Source organism: Pecten maximus, chromosome 4, assembly GCF_902652985.1.
Source record: "Pecten maximus chromosome 4, xPecMax1.1, whole genome shotgun sequence".
Lineage (NCBI taxonomy): Eukaryota > Metazoa > Mollusca > Bivalvia > Pectinida > Pectinidae > Pecten > Pecten maximus.
The window spans coordinates 48,476,448-48,497,191 of record NC_047018.1 but is presented as its reverse complement, the minus strand read 5'-3'; the positions used below and the strand labels follow the sequence as shown (position 1 = coordinate 48,497,191).

Genomic DNA, 20,744 nt, shown 5'->3' with positions numbered 1-20,744 from the left:
CGATTTAAAATCAAATGTGTTCATTCTTGAAGTCCCATGAATATTTTTTCACACTTTCTATTATAATGTATACAACGCCATCACGGTGAATTCTCCATACAAAATGACGTCTTTTTGAAAACCCATGTTTCAACCCCCAATAGTCAAAGTCACTTTTCCAATGACTTAGATAATCAGCAAAGATGTTTTCTTCCCTTGGGATCCACTTTTGACTAATGTTGATATTAGCAAATGTGCATGTAATTATAATATCGTTGTTGATTTTGTGCAGTGTTCTCTTTGCCTCCCATTGTCCATTCAGCCATCCGAACGGTATCAACTTTCCCTTTAAACAACTTCTTATCAATAACCAAGGGACCCAGAGACCTGATATAAAATAATAAGTATGTAGCACGCTGGGTTGAAGGACTACCAAGTTTGTTCAAATGAATGACCTTGGCCTATATTCAAAGTCACAAAGGTCAAACAGGCTTAAAAAACTTTTTTCAATGACCATGAAGCCCAAGTTGAGACCTAATACTGGTTCTGCAACACCCTGAGATGAAGGGCCTCTTGATTATTGAGAAGTTGTTTAGATGATCATGAAATGTTGACACCAAACTGACGAGAAATCACCATATGGCATATAAATTCACTTGCCCTACAAGCAATTGGGTAAGTAAAGAGCAATATAATGTTTGCAAAAACAGTCCAAGCAGGGAAACAAAGATACATTAAGTTTCAAGGAAATTGATTAAAACATGTTGGATGTATATGCCACAGGGCATTTTCTTTAATGAAAAATTGAAGACTTGCTGGTTCGAGTCATTTGATTAATATCTAAACATCATTCTTGCGTCCAACGTTATTAGGAGGAATTAGTTGGTAGCGCTACAATTGATCATATCGCAGAGAATTTTAGCTCCAAGCCGCTGCAAGGGGTTTAATTTGTAGATTCGGGTGTCCTCAACTTCGGTTCCTACATGGACACCAAATGTCACAGGGCATTTTCTTTAATGAACAATTCAAGACGTCCTGCTGGTTTGAGTCATTTTTTAGACTGGAGACATACAACAATAGAAAAAAAATGCAATACAAAAGGCCTGAATTAATCAAATGGACAAAAGTAGGCCCCGCTGCCGTGAAAATCGGTAGAATAAGTAATTAATAAATATTCAATTAATTTAGTTTAGTTAAATATTTATATATTGTTACGACTATATTCCGTCACATGAGCTTAAGATAATAGTTACCTGGCAAAACATATTTTCAATGCAGAGAATTAAAGAAAATGCCTTGTGGTATATATACCAGTTGCAAGTGCCTGGCAAATCTCTGTTACTCTAGCAGGATTAACCAATTTCCTCTTTGACATGATCATTCCCCAAAGGTCTACATGCTGCATATCTAGTTCTATACGGCGCTGTAAGTTGTACTGAAAAATGTTGACAAGCGAATAAGTGGTCGAGTTGATTCCTCAACTAATTTCGTGGTATTCAACAAGTAACAGTTTTACAACTAATCTTGTTATCAATTTAAATACCATGAACATGAAGTTAATCAGGGAACCAAAATGCTACAGTTCGACTTCATATTTTCGTGTACGGAAAGTGGCGGCTGACTCTTACTCTGACTGATTAATTCCCAGCAACACTCGGAAATCTACTCATTTCCCCCCCGAGATGTTGCGATTGGAGTAGATTTCCGAGTGTTGCCGGAAATTTCCCCGAGATGTTGCGATTGATTAATTCGCCTAACCTCGGCCGATTCCGTACCGTACCGGATGAGACGAGTGTGATTGATTATGGGAATCCCCGTGACTATTTAAAAGTCAAAACAAAGTTAAGTTTACGTCGGTAATATTATCTACAGGCCGATACAGCCCGGTAGAGTCCGGTACCGCCCGGGCTTTTTTGAAATTCGAATAGGTCAATAAAATATGGAAATCACATTTTCTTTCTGTGATTTGAATCAGAAACGTGTTATATATGTTTCTGTTTGAATTATAGAACTTGCTATTTTACACTATCGTCGTCGCCACGTGATTAACTTACTAGGACAATTATATATATTTTGTAAGCCAATATGCCTGATATGGTTCAAAGTTCAAGGTCAAATATGTATATTTTCACAAAATGATAAGTGACGCTCACTATGGGCAGAGACAAATATACGCCTACCATATATAAAAACAACTGCCATATACTTAGCTCGACTTCGCTTGGTTGTGTAGGTTCTTTTTTCATCTAAGTTACAGGACGTACGCCGCTAAAGAGTTAGAAATGTCTCTCCAGTTTGTATTGGTATAATGAAAACGGTTTAGTATGATCGAGGTTAAGGGATAGCAAGTTTCTGGTATACTTCGTCCTTCCATTTCCCTCGTCCATGCCTATTTCCCTCTCAATACCCATTTCCCTCGTCCGTGCTATTTCCCTCGTTCATACCTATTTCCCTCTCAATGCTCATTTCCCTCGTTCACACCATTTTCCTCGTCCATGCCCATTTCCTCGTCCATGCCTATTTCCCTCGTCCATGCACTTGTTTCCTCTCCGTGCCTATTTCCCTCATCTTTGCCGATCGACAATGCCTACCATATGAGGAGCGGAGACAAAGGTAAAGATAGGAGTCTATGGACTACCACATCTACATTCAGGATAATTATAAACAAGAAATATCTTTAAAAAAGATAAACGGCATAGTTTTAATGCTGGTGGTTATAATGTAAAACTACTGGTGAAATAAATTAACGAACTACATTGTACTTAATAAATGCGCAGTTTCAGCACGGATAACAAAATTATATCAGTTTGAATCATTTTTGGTGATAATAAGACTGCAAATGTGTCATTTGAATAGATGCATCCACTTATTCAGTTCCAGTTCTTTCCAGTTATGTTTCTGTGCTGTCCCAATGTTCACAGCTAATCCCTATTTCCAGCTTGACCACTCGATTTAGTTGGGAATCCCCCTCTAAATTTAGCGCGGAAATTATTTTTAAATCATTACGGGACTGTTTTGAAACCGTGGCAACACAAACACACGATAGTTTACATGGCGATATCTATATTCCATCTGGGTTAGTTGGATAACGATATTATACAGTGGTTTAAATGTTAAATAACGCGTTCTGTATATATTACGGCACACATATTTATGTGTAAATAAGTGTAAACACTGTTTGTACTGGTACCGAGTTTGTGTTAATATTACCGAGTTTGTGTTAATTTTACCAAGTTTGTGTTAATATTACAGAGTTTGTGTAAATATTATCGAGACTGTCGTGACCTAATATCAAACAATCAAGCAGAATACGAGCGGCGTCCGTATTACTGCTGTTTTCATGTTTGAACTGTTACAATCTATTGTACTGCTTCCCAAGTTTAATTCTAGGATTGTGTTTGACCCATTTTCCTATTATTCTATTCATTGCGGAAGCTGTTATCGTTTCAACCGCAGTCGATTTACATTGGAAGCCATTTTTGTTTCCATGTGTTTTAGTTTGTTGTGCGCATGCGTTTATCGTATATGTCACAAAATTTGCATATTCAGAGTGATAACCTTTTAATAATTGATAATTGATGTTTTTATGTACATACATCATCAAATTCGTATGGTTATTGTTCAGAAGGTTATTTTTTAAAAAGATATACCAAATAATATGATAAAAAATACAAAATAAAGATTGGTTTATCGTGAGGTCCCTTTAACTTTGTTTCGTTTTTAACTGTATATCTGCATTTTGCATTAACCGCTACATTGACCAATCACATACTTCATCTTGACCAGTAACGCCACCTGTCGCGTCATATCCGGGGCCAAAACAAAATTAGACGGCTATGCCGAAAAAGTGACAGTTAAGGGAGCTCCAGGCAGCCGCACGATATAATGTCTAGTGTCTTACTTGATTTGTCCATTCACTATACAATTTAGTTTGTCTAATATACACTGCTATTACGCAATGCCCGCCAAGTGTGCAATGTATTGATTTTTATATGTACTGACGAGCTTTGAAACTCAAAATTAATAACATTCGGTAAAAATGACACCCCCCCTGTAACTAATTCTCAAATATCACTCCTAAACGAGCAATGCTAAGAAAACTATTTTCGATCAGAACAGTATAAGTAATTTGGATTGAACTGCCAGAACATGTAGTGTCAGCAATAAATACTAATTCTTTAAAACATAAGTAACCACTGGAAAAATTAAGAACTTTATTTCAATTATACAGCTACAGTCAGAACATAGAGAACAATATGGCATATAATATATTGATTTATTATGTATCTTTATTGTGAGTCTGATATAAAGGACTTTATGTAATTATCTATATCTGTCAACTTTCAGAAATTGAAATGTGGGAGAAAGTGCGCGAACGACATTTTCGACCCTTCAGCTGACTTGTATATATGTACATGTATATGAATTCATTATTGTTCAAGAGTGGAATATTGGTGCAGTGCACAGTGATGAATGTATTTGTTTTGGTATTTAAATTATCTATTTTTTTGGGAGAGTGTAAAAATGTCTGAGGAAACTTAGCCAAGTTTTTGTCCAAGCAGAGATCAGCTCTAAATTCTATCAAAAGAAAAGTACCAGTACTGCAATGAACCAGTGTATGAGAAATACACTGAAAATTTCATACTTTTCTCTCTAAAATTTCAGCTTCATTTTGCTGTTAAAATTGATCTAATCAATCAAATATTTTTGTTTGATGTGTAATTATGTTTTGTTGGTAATGAAATTTTTGATGAACAGAAATTTGTTTAGCTCGCCATCATCAAATAGCCCTGTGTCTGTGGTCGGTCCATAAACAATCCCTTTTATTGCTATTTCTTAAAAAAAGTACTGGAAAATTTTTTCTCTGACTTGTATATATTGTATCGCGTCGCTCATTATTAAAATTATAGTCTATTGGATAGTATTTTAACATAAAACAAGGACACAACAGTCTCTTAATGATTATAAAGTTTATTTAAAGGTAGATAATATCAAGGCAACACATCAAGAAATACTTGAGCTTATCAATGTATCATACCAATTCTAGATGAATGTCATTCAATAAATAATATTTCAATTTCTACTCAAGTTGGACTCAATGAAACTACCAAACTTAATCTGTTTCATTTGCTCATGAATTTGACCAGATTAACACTGATCAGTGCGTATGAATACATGGTTAAAATCCTTCCGCGAAACAATTTCACTTTTTCTACATTGTTGTTACAAACATGGAATAATTATTAAAATTATCAAATTTATAATGTATTCTTGTATTCTATGAAAGACCAAATATGCTAAATACTTCTATTTTGACAAATTAATGCTGTTTTTAATCCTAATATTGCGGACTATTTTACTCGACCGACTAGACATGCACAATCCGGAACTCCTCGGGCTTTTCCCCAATTGGACTTGCACAAGCTTCCAGACATTAATATCTAGACCGACTTTTTTATTCGAAAAAAAAACCAATTGAAATATAAGGATTGAATCTTGATTTGGTCGATTTCATGGGATCATGAATTGAGTTGCTCTTGAGACGAATTCAACATGAACTGCTTCGCAGTTCATTAAATTTGTCTCAAGAGCAACTCAATTCATGACCCCATGAAATCGACCAAATCAAGATTCAATCCTTAAATGAGATTCACATACTAATCAAACTTTAAATAAACTTAATTATGTGTTTCTAAAAACCTTTCTTTAATATGATCCATTATCTCTTTAACTATTGTTGTTCTTTCGAATTCTTACTAAACATGTAATATTTCCTATCATATAATTATTACTCATATCATATATATACACGTCTCTGTCTCTATGGAATAATGGTGTAAATAGAGTGTCTACACACATTCCATTACGTTCATTTTTTTTACCAAAAATATTGCGAAGTTTACAAAACACCCCAGAAAACTACAACTATTCATTCCTACAGATACAGAGCATAGCTTGGTCGTTTTTATATTGTGTCGTTTTTATAATTCACGGAGGAATAATTATATCTTCGATCATCTATGTTTGTTCTTTTAAAATAAACTCGGTTGAACAGATTGATTTGATTTTTATATCGTTATTTTTTGGGTTGAATAGGTCATTATGGTTGAACCATTCTGGAAGCCAGAGACCTATATTTAGTATAGGCCTAAAGGTCTATCTCTGATCACAGGTGCCTGCATGACTTTTTATATGCACTCTTATATATTAAGGCAGGCACCTGTGGCTGCATAACCCCTAGCTTGTTCTTCTTTGGCGGGGTAAGCATCGACAATAAACATTAAAAGCCGCATAATTAACGTTAAACACGAATAGCCGCATCTTATGACATAACGTACGTACTTCTCCGGGTAGGCATAGGCATATATACGTACCTGGCTGTATTTAGTATAGCCTATAGGCCTACCGGGTATACCCAATCGCAACATCTCGGGGAAATTTCCGGCAACACTCGGAAATCTACTCCCTCGAATGCATGCGCCCGAAAGCCATGCTGTGAATCACGACATTGTTCGAAACTCCTCGGACTTCATCGACGAGAGGTTACGAAATTACAATAATGGCCGCCTTTACACACTGTTTGGATTTCGCGAAAGAACAACTTGGAATTGCGTTTGAGTTGAAAGAGAAGCAGATTGAGACATTGAAATGTGCATACGAATTGAGAGACTGCATAGCAGTTTTACCAACTGGTTATGGTAAAAGCCTGATTTTTCAGCTATTGCCTTTCTTCATGCAGAAAAAGCACGGTATGGAAAGCCCGATGATCACTTTGGTTGTGACACCATTGAATTCCATCATGGAAGATCAGGTGATGAGTCTCCAGAGAGTGGGAATTCAAGCTTGTTTTCTTGATTACGATGGCAAAAAGGGGACACGATATACATTTGACACGCATGATAGTGGTGATGAGGAAGCGGAAGGAGAAGACCAGGATCAAGATGATACTGTTGTTGCCAAAGACGTGGACATCAATGATGTGATGAAGGGGAAATATCAGCTAGTTTATGCCCACCCCGAGACACTTACGAAGAGCAAGAGAGTGGCCAGCATGTTGAGGTCGAAAACATACCAGGACAGGACAGGCGCAATTGTTATTGATGAAGTTCACATGGTTACAGAATGGTAAATATATAATATATTAATAGCAGTATCTATACTCAATATGTGATGTAATACCTATTTGTACTATATGCTTTTCAGATTACATGTAAATTATCGATAATTTGATACTTATCTCCACACTAGAAAATAATTTTAAAAGTTTATCTCCAGATGGAAGACAATCTTTCAATTAAAGGACATTGTGTTTTTTTTCTCTCGTTTAATATTATTCTGTTGTCCCAAATCAATAAGTGTGTCTCATGATAGTTATTGTTATTTTCAAAACTGTATTTATACAGTAATCTGGCTAGTTCGGTAAACTGTATGTTAAACATAGAAAGAACTCCTTAAAATTTTACAAATTGAAAATATTGGTGGAGAAAAAACACAAAACATCAAAATTTTACTGTATCCTCATCTGCTCCTTTTTCAAAGAAGATAAAAAAGTAAATATATATAACAAAATGGCAATATTGACCTGATTACATCAGCTACAATTGATTGCTTTAAGTGTCATATCCAATTAAATAACAGTGCAGGGTTTTTTCGAGAAGAGATGTCTCCTGGGATCCAACTGGTAGCTCATTTGTTAAAGTAATATGTCTGACTTATCATGAATTTGATCTAGCCCATTTCTAGCCTCTTGCATTTGTTATCGGATACATGTGTTGGGTTTTGATATTGTTTCTACATAAATATCTATCACTATTGTCCTTTTTGCAGGGGTGAAGGATTTAGACCTGCATTTAAGGAGTTAGGAGAGCTGACCTGCATACTTCCCCATGTAGCGCATCTGGCATTGACAGCAACATCAACTGATTTGAGAATTTCAACTCTATGTGGTATTCTGATGTACAAGGACCCTGCTGTGGTAAAGATGAACCCGGATCGACCGAATATTTACCTATGTGTTCAATCAAGGCTCCCGAATAACAGGAAATATGAGAAATATGACGAAATTCTGAAACCGGTGATAACAGAACTGAAGCAGAAGCTAGAGAAATTCCCTTTAACTATTATGTATGTGGAAAGCTTAGAGGCCCTTGGATATTTCTATAGATTCAGTTCGCACCACCTAGGGGAAAACCAGTATTCACCAGTTGGAAGTGCATCACCAGAGAATAGAATCATTGCACAATACCACAAGGATTATACGAAAGACATGAAACAGTTAATTGTGAGTGAACTTGGGAAAGATTGTCCTAAAATTAGACTGGTTTTTGCAACCGTTGCCTTAGGAATGGGGTTGAATGCTCCTTCAATTGAAAGAATAGTTCACTGCAGACCACCTACAACCCTTGAAAACTATTTCCAGGAGATAGGCAGAGCAGGCAGGAAGGGCCAGTCAGCTGAAGCAATACTTCATTTCAATAATAATGACCTGGCAAAATCTAGGAAAGGATTGACCCAAGAAATGATCGATTTCTGTCGAAATAACACCACATGTCTGAGGCGACAGCTTGTAAAATACTTTGGGTATGATGATGTTTTGTGTAATGACAAGATCAACTGCTGCAGTAACTGTAGATGGAGTTAGACAGCATTAACACAGTGTTTTTTGGTTAATGTTCAATCAACGAAATGAATGATTTCATCTAGATTTGTTATGGAGGACACAATCTTTCGATATCTAATAGACATGTGCACTATCCTTTGATATTTAGTTGATGGTGAAAGCAGCCATTGGTAACTTATTGGCGGAGGACACTATCTTGGGTACATACAATGTACCTGATGTAGAAAAAGTACATATATGATAAAAAGGTTTTGTAAGAAGTTATTAAAAGTAAAAAAGTCCCACAAATATTGTTACATGAACTGGGCCTGGATAGGAGACAATTAGAAAGTACAGAAGGTAAAGATATTGGTTCAGAGTACTAGTTGTGTACTTAGAATTGCATTGTTTCAAATTGTTATGATTTTTTAATTTGACATGTTGTGTAAATAGAAATGCCTTTTATTACTGAGCCAACTGTGCATGTGTAAGAAATGATTTTTAAAAGACCTAGGTTTTGGTGAGGTATGGTTGAACCTCTATTGTGTTCAGAATCAAAAACTATTCTCGTTGGAATGAAAATCGAGAATTTTTTATCAAATTGTGAAGAAAAAAATTTGATCTTCGTCATAAATTTAACATACTTAATGCTTTTTGTATAAACATGTCCTTGAACAATTTTTTCCTCTCCGTTTTCATCTTTCAGTTAACGTTTATTCTAGTTAATTAAATATATGTCTACATGTTGTATACCTATAGAATTGGGTGATTGTAATAAATGTAGCACCAGAGAGATGGAAGATGAATTCCAAATTCTTTGAGCAAGACAAGATATACAGTGTATATAAATACTGTTAGAAAAATTCCTTTGTCAGCAGCTTCATGTATGCAATCGAATATATCCCACAGTGATGACACATATACTGAATGATGATAGACACTATTTGATGATGATGATGATGATGGCATTGTTGTTTTGTCACTTTGTGCGCTATTTATCTGTCCCTGTATTATTTGGAATATATATGTCTAAATCTGATGTTAAATGTCAAAGAAAACTAATGTTAAATGTCAAAGATACTGAATTACTATGTGCACTCAGTAATTTCATTTATTAAGGTGATAAACTATATAAGAACTGCATTATTTTGATATCAAATGCATACTCTTACTGTCGGATATATATATTCATACTGTATTGATATACAATGTCTGTTACAGGAGAAAAAAATCTTTACATTGTACTGCATATTATTTGTAGTTTTGTAATGATGGGGCCGAAAGTTTGAATTAAATTTGAAACATAATAAATTATCAGTAAATGTTTGAATGTAACCGTGATCTGATCATGATTGCCTTTTTAATAGTCACCATGTTAGGGCTCATGTGAATTTTACAGTATATTAAACCAATATTTTCCCACATCAAATGTACATTTCATCTGGTAGCATCCATATAAGGAAATGGTTGGTCACTGAAAAACTTGAAAGGCCATAGGATTTAAATATCTGTAAATGAGTTGTCTGTTGAAGATAAAAAAAAATTTCAAATCCTGAACATTTTTATACACCATTCACTCATGCATGGTTATATTTATATGTAAAATAAAAGCAATTACAACCTCGAAGATTTAAATTTTGTTTATTTTGTAAGCTTTCACTCCAGACACACAATAAGTGTGTAACAGGAGGTCAGTCATCAGTGACATAGTTATATAATAATATGTAATTAATACATAATCTACATACATATATGCATGCATGTATACACACACACACACACACATTACATGTATTGATTACATACAAAAAGTATGCATATTTACACACGTCTGTTACTGGCTTTAGTGAATGTACATGTTAAAACAATATACATGTACCAAAGTAAGAGTCTACAACCATCAGTGGTTCATCAATCGTTGTAAGTAAATGAATGTGTACTTCTATCTTTCCTTTTCTCAAAGATAACAGCTTATTTTTTGTGTATTGACAATTGGTTTCCAATTTTCATAGTATTTTTGAAAACAATTCAGTGCATTTTGTAGACCAGTTTTTGTTAAAGTCCTCAACACAGTGTAGTCAGCATACAATATAATAAACAGTTTCCAATACACCAATGTGTTAACCATGCTATTTCAATCTAAAAGGATTAACAATATATATTTGCAATACAAAAATGTTTTATGAAAAACAGAAATGGAGACAAATTTCCACAGGGGTAAATACAGATTATAAACAACGAAAAATGGAAATTTATTGATGAGAGCAACAATATTGATATATCATATAATAATCCTCAAACGAGTACAAGCCCACCAATAAGTAATATTTATGTGTGTGTGTATATATATATATGCCCCTTTCTTCATTTATTTGGTTATGGAATATTTGTTTACACCTTAAAATAGGTTGATGTCTGACATCAAATATTTCAGGTTTTGTATACATATGAAAGAATATGTTCTTTTACATATGTACACATCATTCCATAACTCCATATTGATATATATGTGGGTGATGGAATTTAGATAGGGACAGATTATCCTCATTTCCCATTAGACAAAATGTGATAGTCACTTTTGCTTTGATGAAATAGAACTGAATGCTAATAAGTATAAATTGATTCAGAAAAAAAAACAGCACAATATCTAATGATGAAGCACCTATAGCCTTTGGAATGGTTAACCAAGTCTTACAGAGCCATAACAAACAACTTAGGCCTCTCTGTCATCTTGATGGTGTTATTCTGACCTGGTATGATCTGAAGTATTCTACCGGGTTGTATTCACATGACAAAGTAATAACCCAATGAAAAGTTCATTATGCTCATTTCATCATAAATTTTCTCATTTTACTGTTCATTCATTCGTTGTCATCAGTATCTTCAGCTTCATCATCATCTACAGGTAAATCTCGCATTAAGCGTTCAACTGTACCATTCACAGCGTTCAAAAGTCTACCAGTCTCAAAAGAGAATGGAGTACGCAACACCTTCACAGATATATCTCTCTTCTGAGATATCCAAACCTTGTTTTTCTGTAGATATTTCACAATGGCTAGAACATCATCTTCATCACTTCTCACCTTATGGGTTGTTTTGATGTCTTTGAATTCAGTCATATGATCAAAGTTATCGTTGACTTGCTGAATCACAGGTGCTGCCTTGGTAAGGTTAACAATAGCACGTTCAGTTTTATTGGCTCCCAGTGATTTAATCAAAGACTTAAGAAACTTCACTTGGTTTTCCTTTTCTAGATCAGCTGCTTTGTTGCAACCAACACCACCAAAGGGATTAACAAATGATGCAGCTCGTACTTTTAATGCAAGTTGTGGTGATAATGTATGCTCAGTCTTCATGATATAGTCAATTAATTCAGTCATGTACTTTGAGAGCACTGAATGACTGAAAAAGAAGGGAATCATGTGTTTCAATATACAGTTGAGGCGGAAAATGTCTCCTTCATGTACAATATCTTTGAACTGTATGATGACAAAATACCACTGAAGGAAATTGCTCATGTAATCATTAAGCTGATCCTGAGGTGGGACAACTTTTTCAAACTGGACACACATTGGTGGATTTATGAGCTGGAGTGAGCAAGGTCGTTCCAGAGATGTCAGGGGAATCTTTATAACCATATCTTTCCCATTGATGCAAAGTGGAACAATTGCAGCTCCCTCTTGGATTTTTGCTCTAACAAAACAAGCTGTTCCTGCACCAACTGTGACTTTCAGGGACACTTTTTTAGGAGCCCTTTCCTGTAAACAACAAATACAACCTAAGTATGACAATTTAAAACTTTTCTAGTCATATGTAGGATTTTTTTTGTCATAAGATATTATATGCATTGTGTAATAAAAAAAAAAGATGTGTTTTAAAAACATTTGCAATTTGTTGTCAAAATCTGTTTCAATCATGTTAGGAACTGGAAGGAAAAATAATTGGATCTTATATGAACTTGAGCAATTATAGTAAACTACTGGTTGGGCCGGTGATTTGACCATCACCCTTAAAGTTGTCACATCCCACCTTTGATCAAAACCACATTCAAATGTAACAGTGGATGAGATATGTGGTTTATTGTGAAAACTACCAGTCAACCATCCTATGTCAAGAAATTTTCCAAAATTTCTCCTTACACAAACCTTTTCTGGAAAATCAATGAGAAGCTCGTCCAGAATCTCATCCAGTATGACATGGAACACTCGTGTCTTCTCAGAAAGCACTGAATTAGGTAAGCTTGGGTGGCATGGTACATCATTGATATCCTGCATCTTAAAATGCTTCAAAATAAATGCCAAGAAGTAAGCCTTTCCACATGTTAATGCAAAATCCTCATGGGCCTGCAAAATACAAACAGACAAAAACACCTTTGAGAGTTACCATACTCTAAAACTGGAATAACAAGCTATTGAAATGGATAATACAATGTGAAGAAGATCCTACATGTAGTATGTAACAGGTGCATATCATTAACAGGAGTTCCAGAGAGAGCTACCGCAACCCCCTTAATTGGGTTAACATATATTTGAGTTATAAGCCAGGAAGAATTTTTCAATACAGAGTGATTACTATACTTGTTCTTAAGATAATTAATTGACTTATCTCTACTACTTCAATAAATTACTGATACTGTAATGAAAAGTCATTGTGCAGACATCTTACCAAATCAATTCCTGACACCAAAATTCAAAATGAAAAATTTATCGAGTTAATGTTAAGAAATTTAGATATTATTTACCTTAAATCTGGATTTCACATTTCCATTGACATTGATCCTTTTGATATGGTGCTTAATGTGGGCCATTGTACCAATCTCTCTGCCTTTCTTGCTGAAGTACAGTCTCTTATACATCTTCTGGAATATTAAGAATGAAATAGCTACCTTATTTTTTATCTAATGTTCACAAATATTGTCAATTTACTCCTTTGAAGTTTGCTAACTTGTATGAAAACTAAAAACATGTAATGACAGGAATGGACATTGAAAACAACAAAGATACCCAAGTCATACATCCTATTTACCTCGAGGAAATCCTGAATTGTATGGAACATCTCAATGATGACTGGATATAGTACATCGAATCTCTCATTCCGAGTATGAGCACCATCTCTGAGTGCCTTAGCCCCTTCTAGGCGTACTCTTGTTAACTGATCCCCTCCAAAAGGTACATACATGTCATCCAGATCACCAGCTGTTGTGCCAAAACAACATTTTTTACATTTAATATACATGTATATATATTATTACTCACAATAATCATTACATGTATAAAGATGTTATCAAAATGGTATTGAAAAGATATCAGTTCTTATCCTTCCATACATTTGATAGGTTCTTGTAAGAAAGTAAATGATTGTATCATATTTGAGTACAATATCAATTAAAGTGTAAATAAAAGAAAACAAGACAATAGGGCAATGTAGGAGATGGAGCTAGAGAAGTTCTTTTTCATTATAATGTAGGTCAAAGGTAAAACTTCAGAACTAATTGACATACTTTTTATACATGACACACTTGTAGTCACCTTTGACATGAAAAGGTTATCATTATATGGAGATATATTTACCTCTACCTGCTCTTGTATACCAGTGATTCAGCTGTTGCGTAGCATCTGCCATAATATGTACACAGTCTGAATAAGATGCCTCATTGTGAAGAGATACAGGTAATATATGGATTTTTGAAACTTTTGCCATATCAGCTTGAAATTGGTGTGGAATGTGATCAGGAAGAACACTTTTGATCCATGAGAAACCTTTCAGACTGCTTAGTATTCTCCCTAAAATGATTTTAAGACTTTTTCTGTATTGAGTTTTGTCCTCCTCACTAGGAAGGAAAGCTTCTGGTGGTATCTTCTCAACAATTGGCTTCTTCTGTGAATAATCTTTAGTGGATACTCTGTCTAAAGTGAAGTCTGTGGCAAAGAAGTGATAGTCCTTGTTTTGGGAGTCCATACGCATGTCATTCGTTGTCACTCGGATATCTAAATTATCACCATTAAATTTCCCATCTTTACCTTCACAAACATCTTTAATGATGCGGTCCTCTGCTTCCTCGCCAAATCCAGTGATGATGTCCCTCTTTGAACTTTCAGTTAAAGTTAGATGAATATCGTTAAGCTTGGTCAGGAGCTAAAAACAGAAAGTTTACATATACATTCAGTATAGCTGTTTTTGTATACATGTATTATGTCATGCTCAAAATCTGTATATCACATATATATATATACATTTTTGTATACCGTATATAGAAAGTTTTGTATATACAAATAAACTTCTGCAGATGACCAAATGAACCTTTGGCCTGAGAAACATACATGTAAATGTTAATTTGTAAGTACTCTCTGAGTACTGATATGTAATTGATTTGCACAATTCACTTCATTAGTATTAAAGACTTTCATATTAAAAATTGTTTTCAATTTCTCTCCCTCCCAATAAGAATATCCTTTCTGGAAGTAATGACATCACAACACTTAAACTGTGAAACTTTAACAGAACAAAACAAGAGTCTTTTGGGCCCTAATTGCTCACCTGCTACCTGGTGATCCTTTTCAGACATAAACATAGAATAAATGTATCAGAAACCATATAGATCTCGGTCTCAGGGCCTCATGGCAACATGAAATCTTTTGGCCAATTTAACTCTTTCAAACTTAAATCATGGTCAAGGTCATTCATTTGAACAAACTTCCTAGTACTTCACTAAAGCAAACTACAAACAAAATATCAGGTCTCTGCAACTTTTGGTTATTTAGAAGTTATGGAAATATTTTAGTCTAATTGACCAAGCGACCTCGAATAAAGGTCAAAGTAATTCATTTGAACAAACGTGGGAGCCCTACATCCTAGCATGCGAGCAATATTAGGTATATATGTACCTATTTTTTGTTGAGAAGAAGACATTTAAATAAATAATAAAAATGTTGATGCTGACTGGACGACGGACACGACACGGCATAAGCTCGCTTAACCCTATAAGCAAGTGAACTAAAAACAAACTGAACATAACCAAAGGAAACTCTAACATTGTTCTCCACAATAGATGCACTGAAATTATCATTGTCTTTTTTTAAATGATTGCCATGTGTATATATAAAGCTGCATGAAAACATTCCTTCATCATATATAGTAGAAAATACACAACACGGTTGGAAATTATATACAGTGTACATGTACTAATATGAATATGATGGTCCAATTTCTTTAAAGAGCATTGGGAGAACAATGTTTCAATTTACAGTAACTGAAAATGGTTTTACAGTGATTTTATTTTTATTTCAAAAAAAGTGCTTAATTATCAGACCAAGTCTTGAATACTCAGAGGTTTGTTCCAAATGAGTATCATTCCCTGGAAATATAGTAGGTTTTTTGTGGTGTTATTTTTTTATTTTTTTTTTCAAAGTCATGTAGGAGATTACAGGTCTTATTGCTTTGCTTTATATAATCAACTTTAAAATCACTGGTTAAAGATACTACTAGCTACTTAACAGATCTAGAGAACTCTTGAGAAATGTGTGCATTATCATTTGTCAAAACTGATATATACCTATATGATTAATACCGAGTTCAGTGAGCTAACACAGGGGCCTGGCATAATGTTGTTCACAACACATCATACCATACATGAATGTATACTACATGTAACCTGGGTATATATTATATATTCAGGTCATAATACCGCTCGGCTAGAGAGATCTTCTCTTTACTAAAGACTTTAGCTCGCTCGGTTGAGCGTCAGACTAGTAAGCCAGAAGTCCTGGGTTCGATCCCTAGCGGAGGCAGCGATTCAAAATTTAATTAATCATGCACTCCAGTTGTTTCATTGGCGCCCATGTAGGGACTTCTGGCTTATTAGTCTTACGCTCAACCGATCGAGCTAAAGAGAAAATCTCTCTAGCCGAGCGGTATATTGCGGCTAGTATTTACCAGGGTTACATACATGTATATGGAATTTTGCAAAGCACTATGGGTTAACTTTCTATTTCAACCATTCATTACATAAAATATTTTGAAATGAAAATGGTATCTTTCTGTATAGCAACAATAAAGGAAGTGTATCTTTTCTACTATAACTACATGTATAAGAAAGCAACAATTTGTTTAATACTAATATTTTTCCAATTGGTATACATTGGTCTCTAGAAGTTCTCTTATCATGTCAGTGTTTTTTGCTAGAAAACAGAAACATTGAAATCAATTTGAAAAAACATAGCATGCAATATACTTTGTTAGAAGCATGGTGCCTCATAGCCAGGCAAGTGTAAATTCTCTGTATTGCAGAGTTTTGATTATATCTGAAATGAATGTTAATGTAAACATGTACATATTGTTTTAAATGTGAATTTCAATCCGAGTTTGTTTATAATCATAGCATTCTCAAACTTTAAAACCATATTCATATAGAAATAAAATTTTACATTATTTAAATGTTTATTAAGTCAATTGATGACAAATCATATTAATATGCGTATTAAAAGGACTAACCTGCTGTGCATTACCATTCCATATATTGTAGCAATAGTAGCTTTCTTTGAAGATGCTTTCACCTTTTCCCCCATGGCAGCATTCAAAATGTTTAAGAATTTGGGACATTCTTTGCTCATTTCTAGAATCGCAAGGTCAAATACATTCTCGTTTGCTAGAAATCTTGCAGACTTGTTGTAAACAACACTCTTCTTGGGTCCAGCCAGCTTCTTCAGTTCACTGTCAATTTCATGTATTTTGTCACAGGTAGTGAGAATGTCATCAGCACTAGTGGTAGATTCCGAGAAGCTGTATGAATGAAATATGGACTTTTCCTGGGGTTTTGAATATCCGTGATCACTCATACTTGTTTCACCTCCGGATATGTCTGTGTCGTGACTTGACATACTTGAGAAGTCAATAGTTCTTTTACTCTTCTTTGGCTTTAGTTTATCTGATATTTTCAACGCTTGTAATTTTTTTTCTGAATCCTCTAGCATTGTTTTTAACACAGAGGGGGGAGTTTTTGCACATCGTTTCATCCTGTCTGAATCAGTTACATCACATAATCGTCCCCTAATACTTTCCATGTTAGTCGAACAAATATCCAACACCCCCTCCCATTTACACAAAAAATTCAGACAAGGATCACACACATGTATGCATTTTGCCTCGTCGCAAGTAATGTCTATCCTTAAAAACTTCTGTAAACGTTCAATGGTGTTTTCTGACTTACATTTTTGATTAAGCAAGTAATAAAGACGTTTTGATGTACTTGTACACATCAAACAAAACGGTACCGTCTTCTTTGGCGTGCTTACCATGGGCGCAGCCATGTTGGAACATGACGTACACACCATGTGACCCTCTATACATGCATTCGAGGGAGTAGATTTCCGAGTGTTGCCGGAAATTTCCCCGAGATGTTGCGATTGCGGGTATACCCTGTTAATGCTAGAGGTGTTCCGACTGCAGATTAACTTCCCTCGCTGGCCTTGTAGATGAAATATACCAGGAGGAATCGAGACCAAGGTAATTAAGATACACAGTGACACATTATCAGGTTGGGAAAACGACCAACTTGTATATTAGCGGTTAAAAACAATACCGAACAGATGCTTCTCAGTAGGCCTATAGGAAAAGTCCGTGTGAATTCTTCGTCGATTTCCAATTCCATCAAAAATGACGATTACATCACAGGGCATGTCATAGGTATTTCTGACTATTTTTTGTAATATAAAACTAAACATGCCCCTGTGATTACATTGGCAATCTGTTGGCGAAAGGGCTATAACTTTAACTATGTATACAGCGATTTATATATATTATTAAGATAAAATGCAAAACATGGACAAGGAAGTATAATTCTTTTATTTTCATTACAGAATGGCAGGAACAGTACCTTTGGCAAGTGATAATGTCATTCCAGAGACCAAAGATGATAGGATGGAAAATCACGTTCTTGAGGGGATGGTAAACTCCAGCCCACAACGTGAGGGAGAGGTGGTAAACTCCAGTCCACAACCTGATGGAGGGGTGGTAGAGTCCTGCCCACAACGTGAGGGAGTGGTGGTAGAGTCCTGCCCACAATGTGAGGGAGTGATGGTAGGGTCCAGAATGGCAGGGACAGTACCTTTGGTAAGTGACAATGTCATTCCAGAGACCAAAGATGATAGGATGGAAAATCAAGTTCATGAAGGGATGGTAGACTCCAGCCCACAACGTGAGGGAGAGGTGGTAAACTCCAGTCCACAACCTGATGGAGGGGTGGTAGAGTCCTGCCCACAACGTGAGGGAGTGGTGGTAGAGTCCTGCCCACAACCACATGAGGGAATGGATCAAGACCATAGACACGATACGACAAATCTGGAAAGGTTTGATGTTTGGACGATACCCATAGCTGGAATTGCAACCACTTCCATAACCGGAATTTCGCAAAGTACCAACCTAGTTGATGACCCGCCAGAGAACACAGTTTGTTTGGAAGAAGCAGACAATTCTGTACATCCAAATCCTACCAGTGATGTTCCTAATGATCCAGCCAGCAGCATTGCTTTTGAAACAAAGATGTCTTCTTGTCAAAGCAGTGATAGGAATGATATAGAATGGCGCTTTGTAGGCTTGATTATATTGATGGCTTTATATTCTGTAAAGCTGCAAGACGGTTTACATCAAGTTCCCTCTAATGATTTACAAGATCCCTGGAGAAGGTGTGCAACGATGGCTGATAGTACCACAAATCATCAGAATCTATCTTCTGTGGACCCGCCATTAATGCTTATGAAATTACCACGAACTGACTTCATAATACAAGAGGAGGGCATCAGACGAGGAGCTGATGTCCAGTTCACCAATGATACACTGAGATGTGAGGCTCGGCCATGTCCAGACGAGGAAGCAGTATTGCTCTCAGATATCTTCCAGCCAACTTCTGTGAATGGAACAAACAATGAGGAAAGCTACATAAATATTATGTTGAGGCAAGAAAGAAGTCATTCTCAGAATCATCCCAATGTTATCCCTATCAGCGATCACAATTATACGACCAGCTCGACTGACATGGATCCAGATAGCGATGAAGCAACATCATCAGAGGGTGAGGAACTGCAGTCAAACATTACAACCCGACCACCTGAAAGCCGACCTCAAGGTAAAAACAATTTGACAAGTTTCACATGTATTGGTAAAGTTTCCTTCTAGTGCAGTGTTTTGATATTAGTAATAATTTATTCGTCAATCTTTGTAGGTGTTCCTCATGGTGGAAGGCTAGATCCATTGACACGGTTAAACAACACATGCAACTTGGACCAGTTAGTTAACGGCCAGTACCTTATATGCCTGTTCCGACCCATTCGAAATCTGTTGGAAGACAGAGCACAAAGATTCCCGGAAACATATGGAGTAAGTCATGTTTTCTTTAATTACCAATTATTTTTTTATAACAATGCCACTGTTTCCTACTGCTGTTCATTTCCATTTCATACAGTGTTTGTATCTATTAGAGTACATACAATTTATACATGTATGCAATGAATTGATGTTATTTTTTCTATTTAAAATTTCTCTCTCATTTTTAGCTCACCTGCCCAAAGGGCAAATGAGCTTATGCCGTGGTGCGGCGTCCGTCGTCTGGCCGGCCGTCCGATGTCAACTTTTTCATTCAAACGACTTCGTCTCAATAACCAAGAGGCCCAGAGACTTGATATTGGGCCTGTAGCATGCTGGGGTGAAGGGCTACAAACTTTGTTCAAATAATTGACCTTGACCTTCATTCAAGGTCACATGGGTCATATAGGCTATAGTCTTCAAACAACTTCTTCTCAATAACCAATAGGCCCTGGGACTTGATATTGGGCCTGTAGCATGCTGGGGTGAAGGGCTACAAATTTTGTTCAAATAAATGACCTTCACCGTCATTCAGGGTCACATGGGTCAAATAGACTATAATCTTCAAACACCTTCTTCTCAATAACCAAGAGACACAGGGACTTGAAATTGGGCCTGTAGCATGCTGGAGTGAACGGCTACCAAGTTTGTTTAAAAAATGACCTTGACCTTCATTCAAAGTCACGTAGGTCAAAAAGGCTATAATCTACAAACGACTTCTTCTCAATAACTAAGATGCCCAGGGACTTGATATTTTGCCTGTAGCATGCTGGTGTGAAGGGCTACCAAGTTTGTTCAAATAAATGACCTT

General features: G+C 35.7%; 3 protein-coding genes across 4 annotated transcripts in view; 2 read left to right on the top strand and 1 right to left on the bottom strand.

The window, feature by feature from the left end:
* Positions 1–6,435: 6,435 nt before the first annotated feature.
* On the top strand, positions 6,436–9,801 carry LOC117326320 (mediator of RNA polymerase II transcription subunit 34-like). The gene is made up of 2 exons (XM_033883020.1): positions 6,436–7,104; positions 7,807–9,801. Exons 1-2 carry the CDS (start codon positions 6,539–6,541, stop codon positions 8,618–8,620), a joined length of 1,380 nt encoding a protein of 459 aa, XP_033738911.1. The 5' UTR covers positions 6,436–6,538; the 3' UTR covers positions 8,621–9,801.
* A 402-nt stretch (positions 9,802–10,203) lies between these two features.
* On the bottom strand, positions 10,204–17,903 carry LOC117326312 (the record flags this gene model as incomplete). 2 transcript variants are annotated; one of them, XM_033883002.1, is given in 6 exon segments in its annotated part: positions 10,204–12,336; positions 12,724–12,921; positions 13,320–13,436; positions 13,604–13,773; positions 14,149–14,713; positions 17,069–17,903. In XM_033883002.1, coding segments are annotated over 6 exon segments (2,055 nt in total). In that variant the 3' UTR covers positions 10,204–11,439.
* Positions 17,904–17,972: 69 nt separating this feature from the next.
* LOC117326311 overlaps positions 17,973–20,744 on the top strand; it is a 25,947-nt gene continuing 23,175 nt past the window's right edge. Inside the window, exons 1-3 of the mRNA XM_033883000.1 lie at positions 17,973–18,079; positions 18,433–19,697; positions 19,794–19,948. Coding sequence (XP_033738891.1) covers positions 18,434–19,697; positions 19,794–19,948 — 1,419 coding nt within the window. The 5' untranslated portion in view covers positions 17,973–18,079; position 18,433. The remainder of the gene's footprint in view (positions 18,080–18,432; positions 19,698–19,793; positions 19,949–20,744) is intronic.

Coding starts and splice junctions, on each gene's coding strand:
- LOC117326320 (XM_033883020.1), top strand. CDS start 6,539: ATGGCCGCCTTTACACACTGTTTGGATTTCGCGAAAGAACAACTTGGA. Junction 7,105..7,806: donor GTTCACATGGTTACAGAATG/GTAAATATATAA, acceptor TCCTTTTTGCAG/GGGTGAAGGATTTAGACCTG.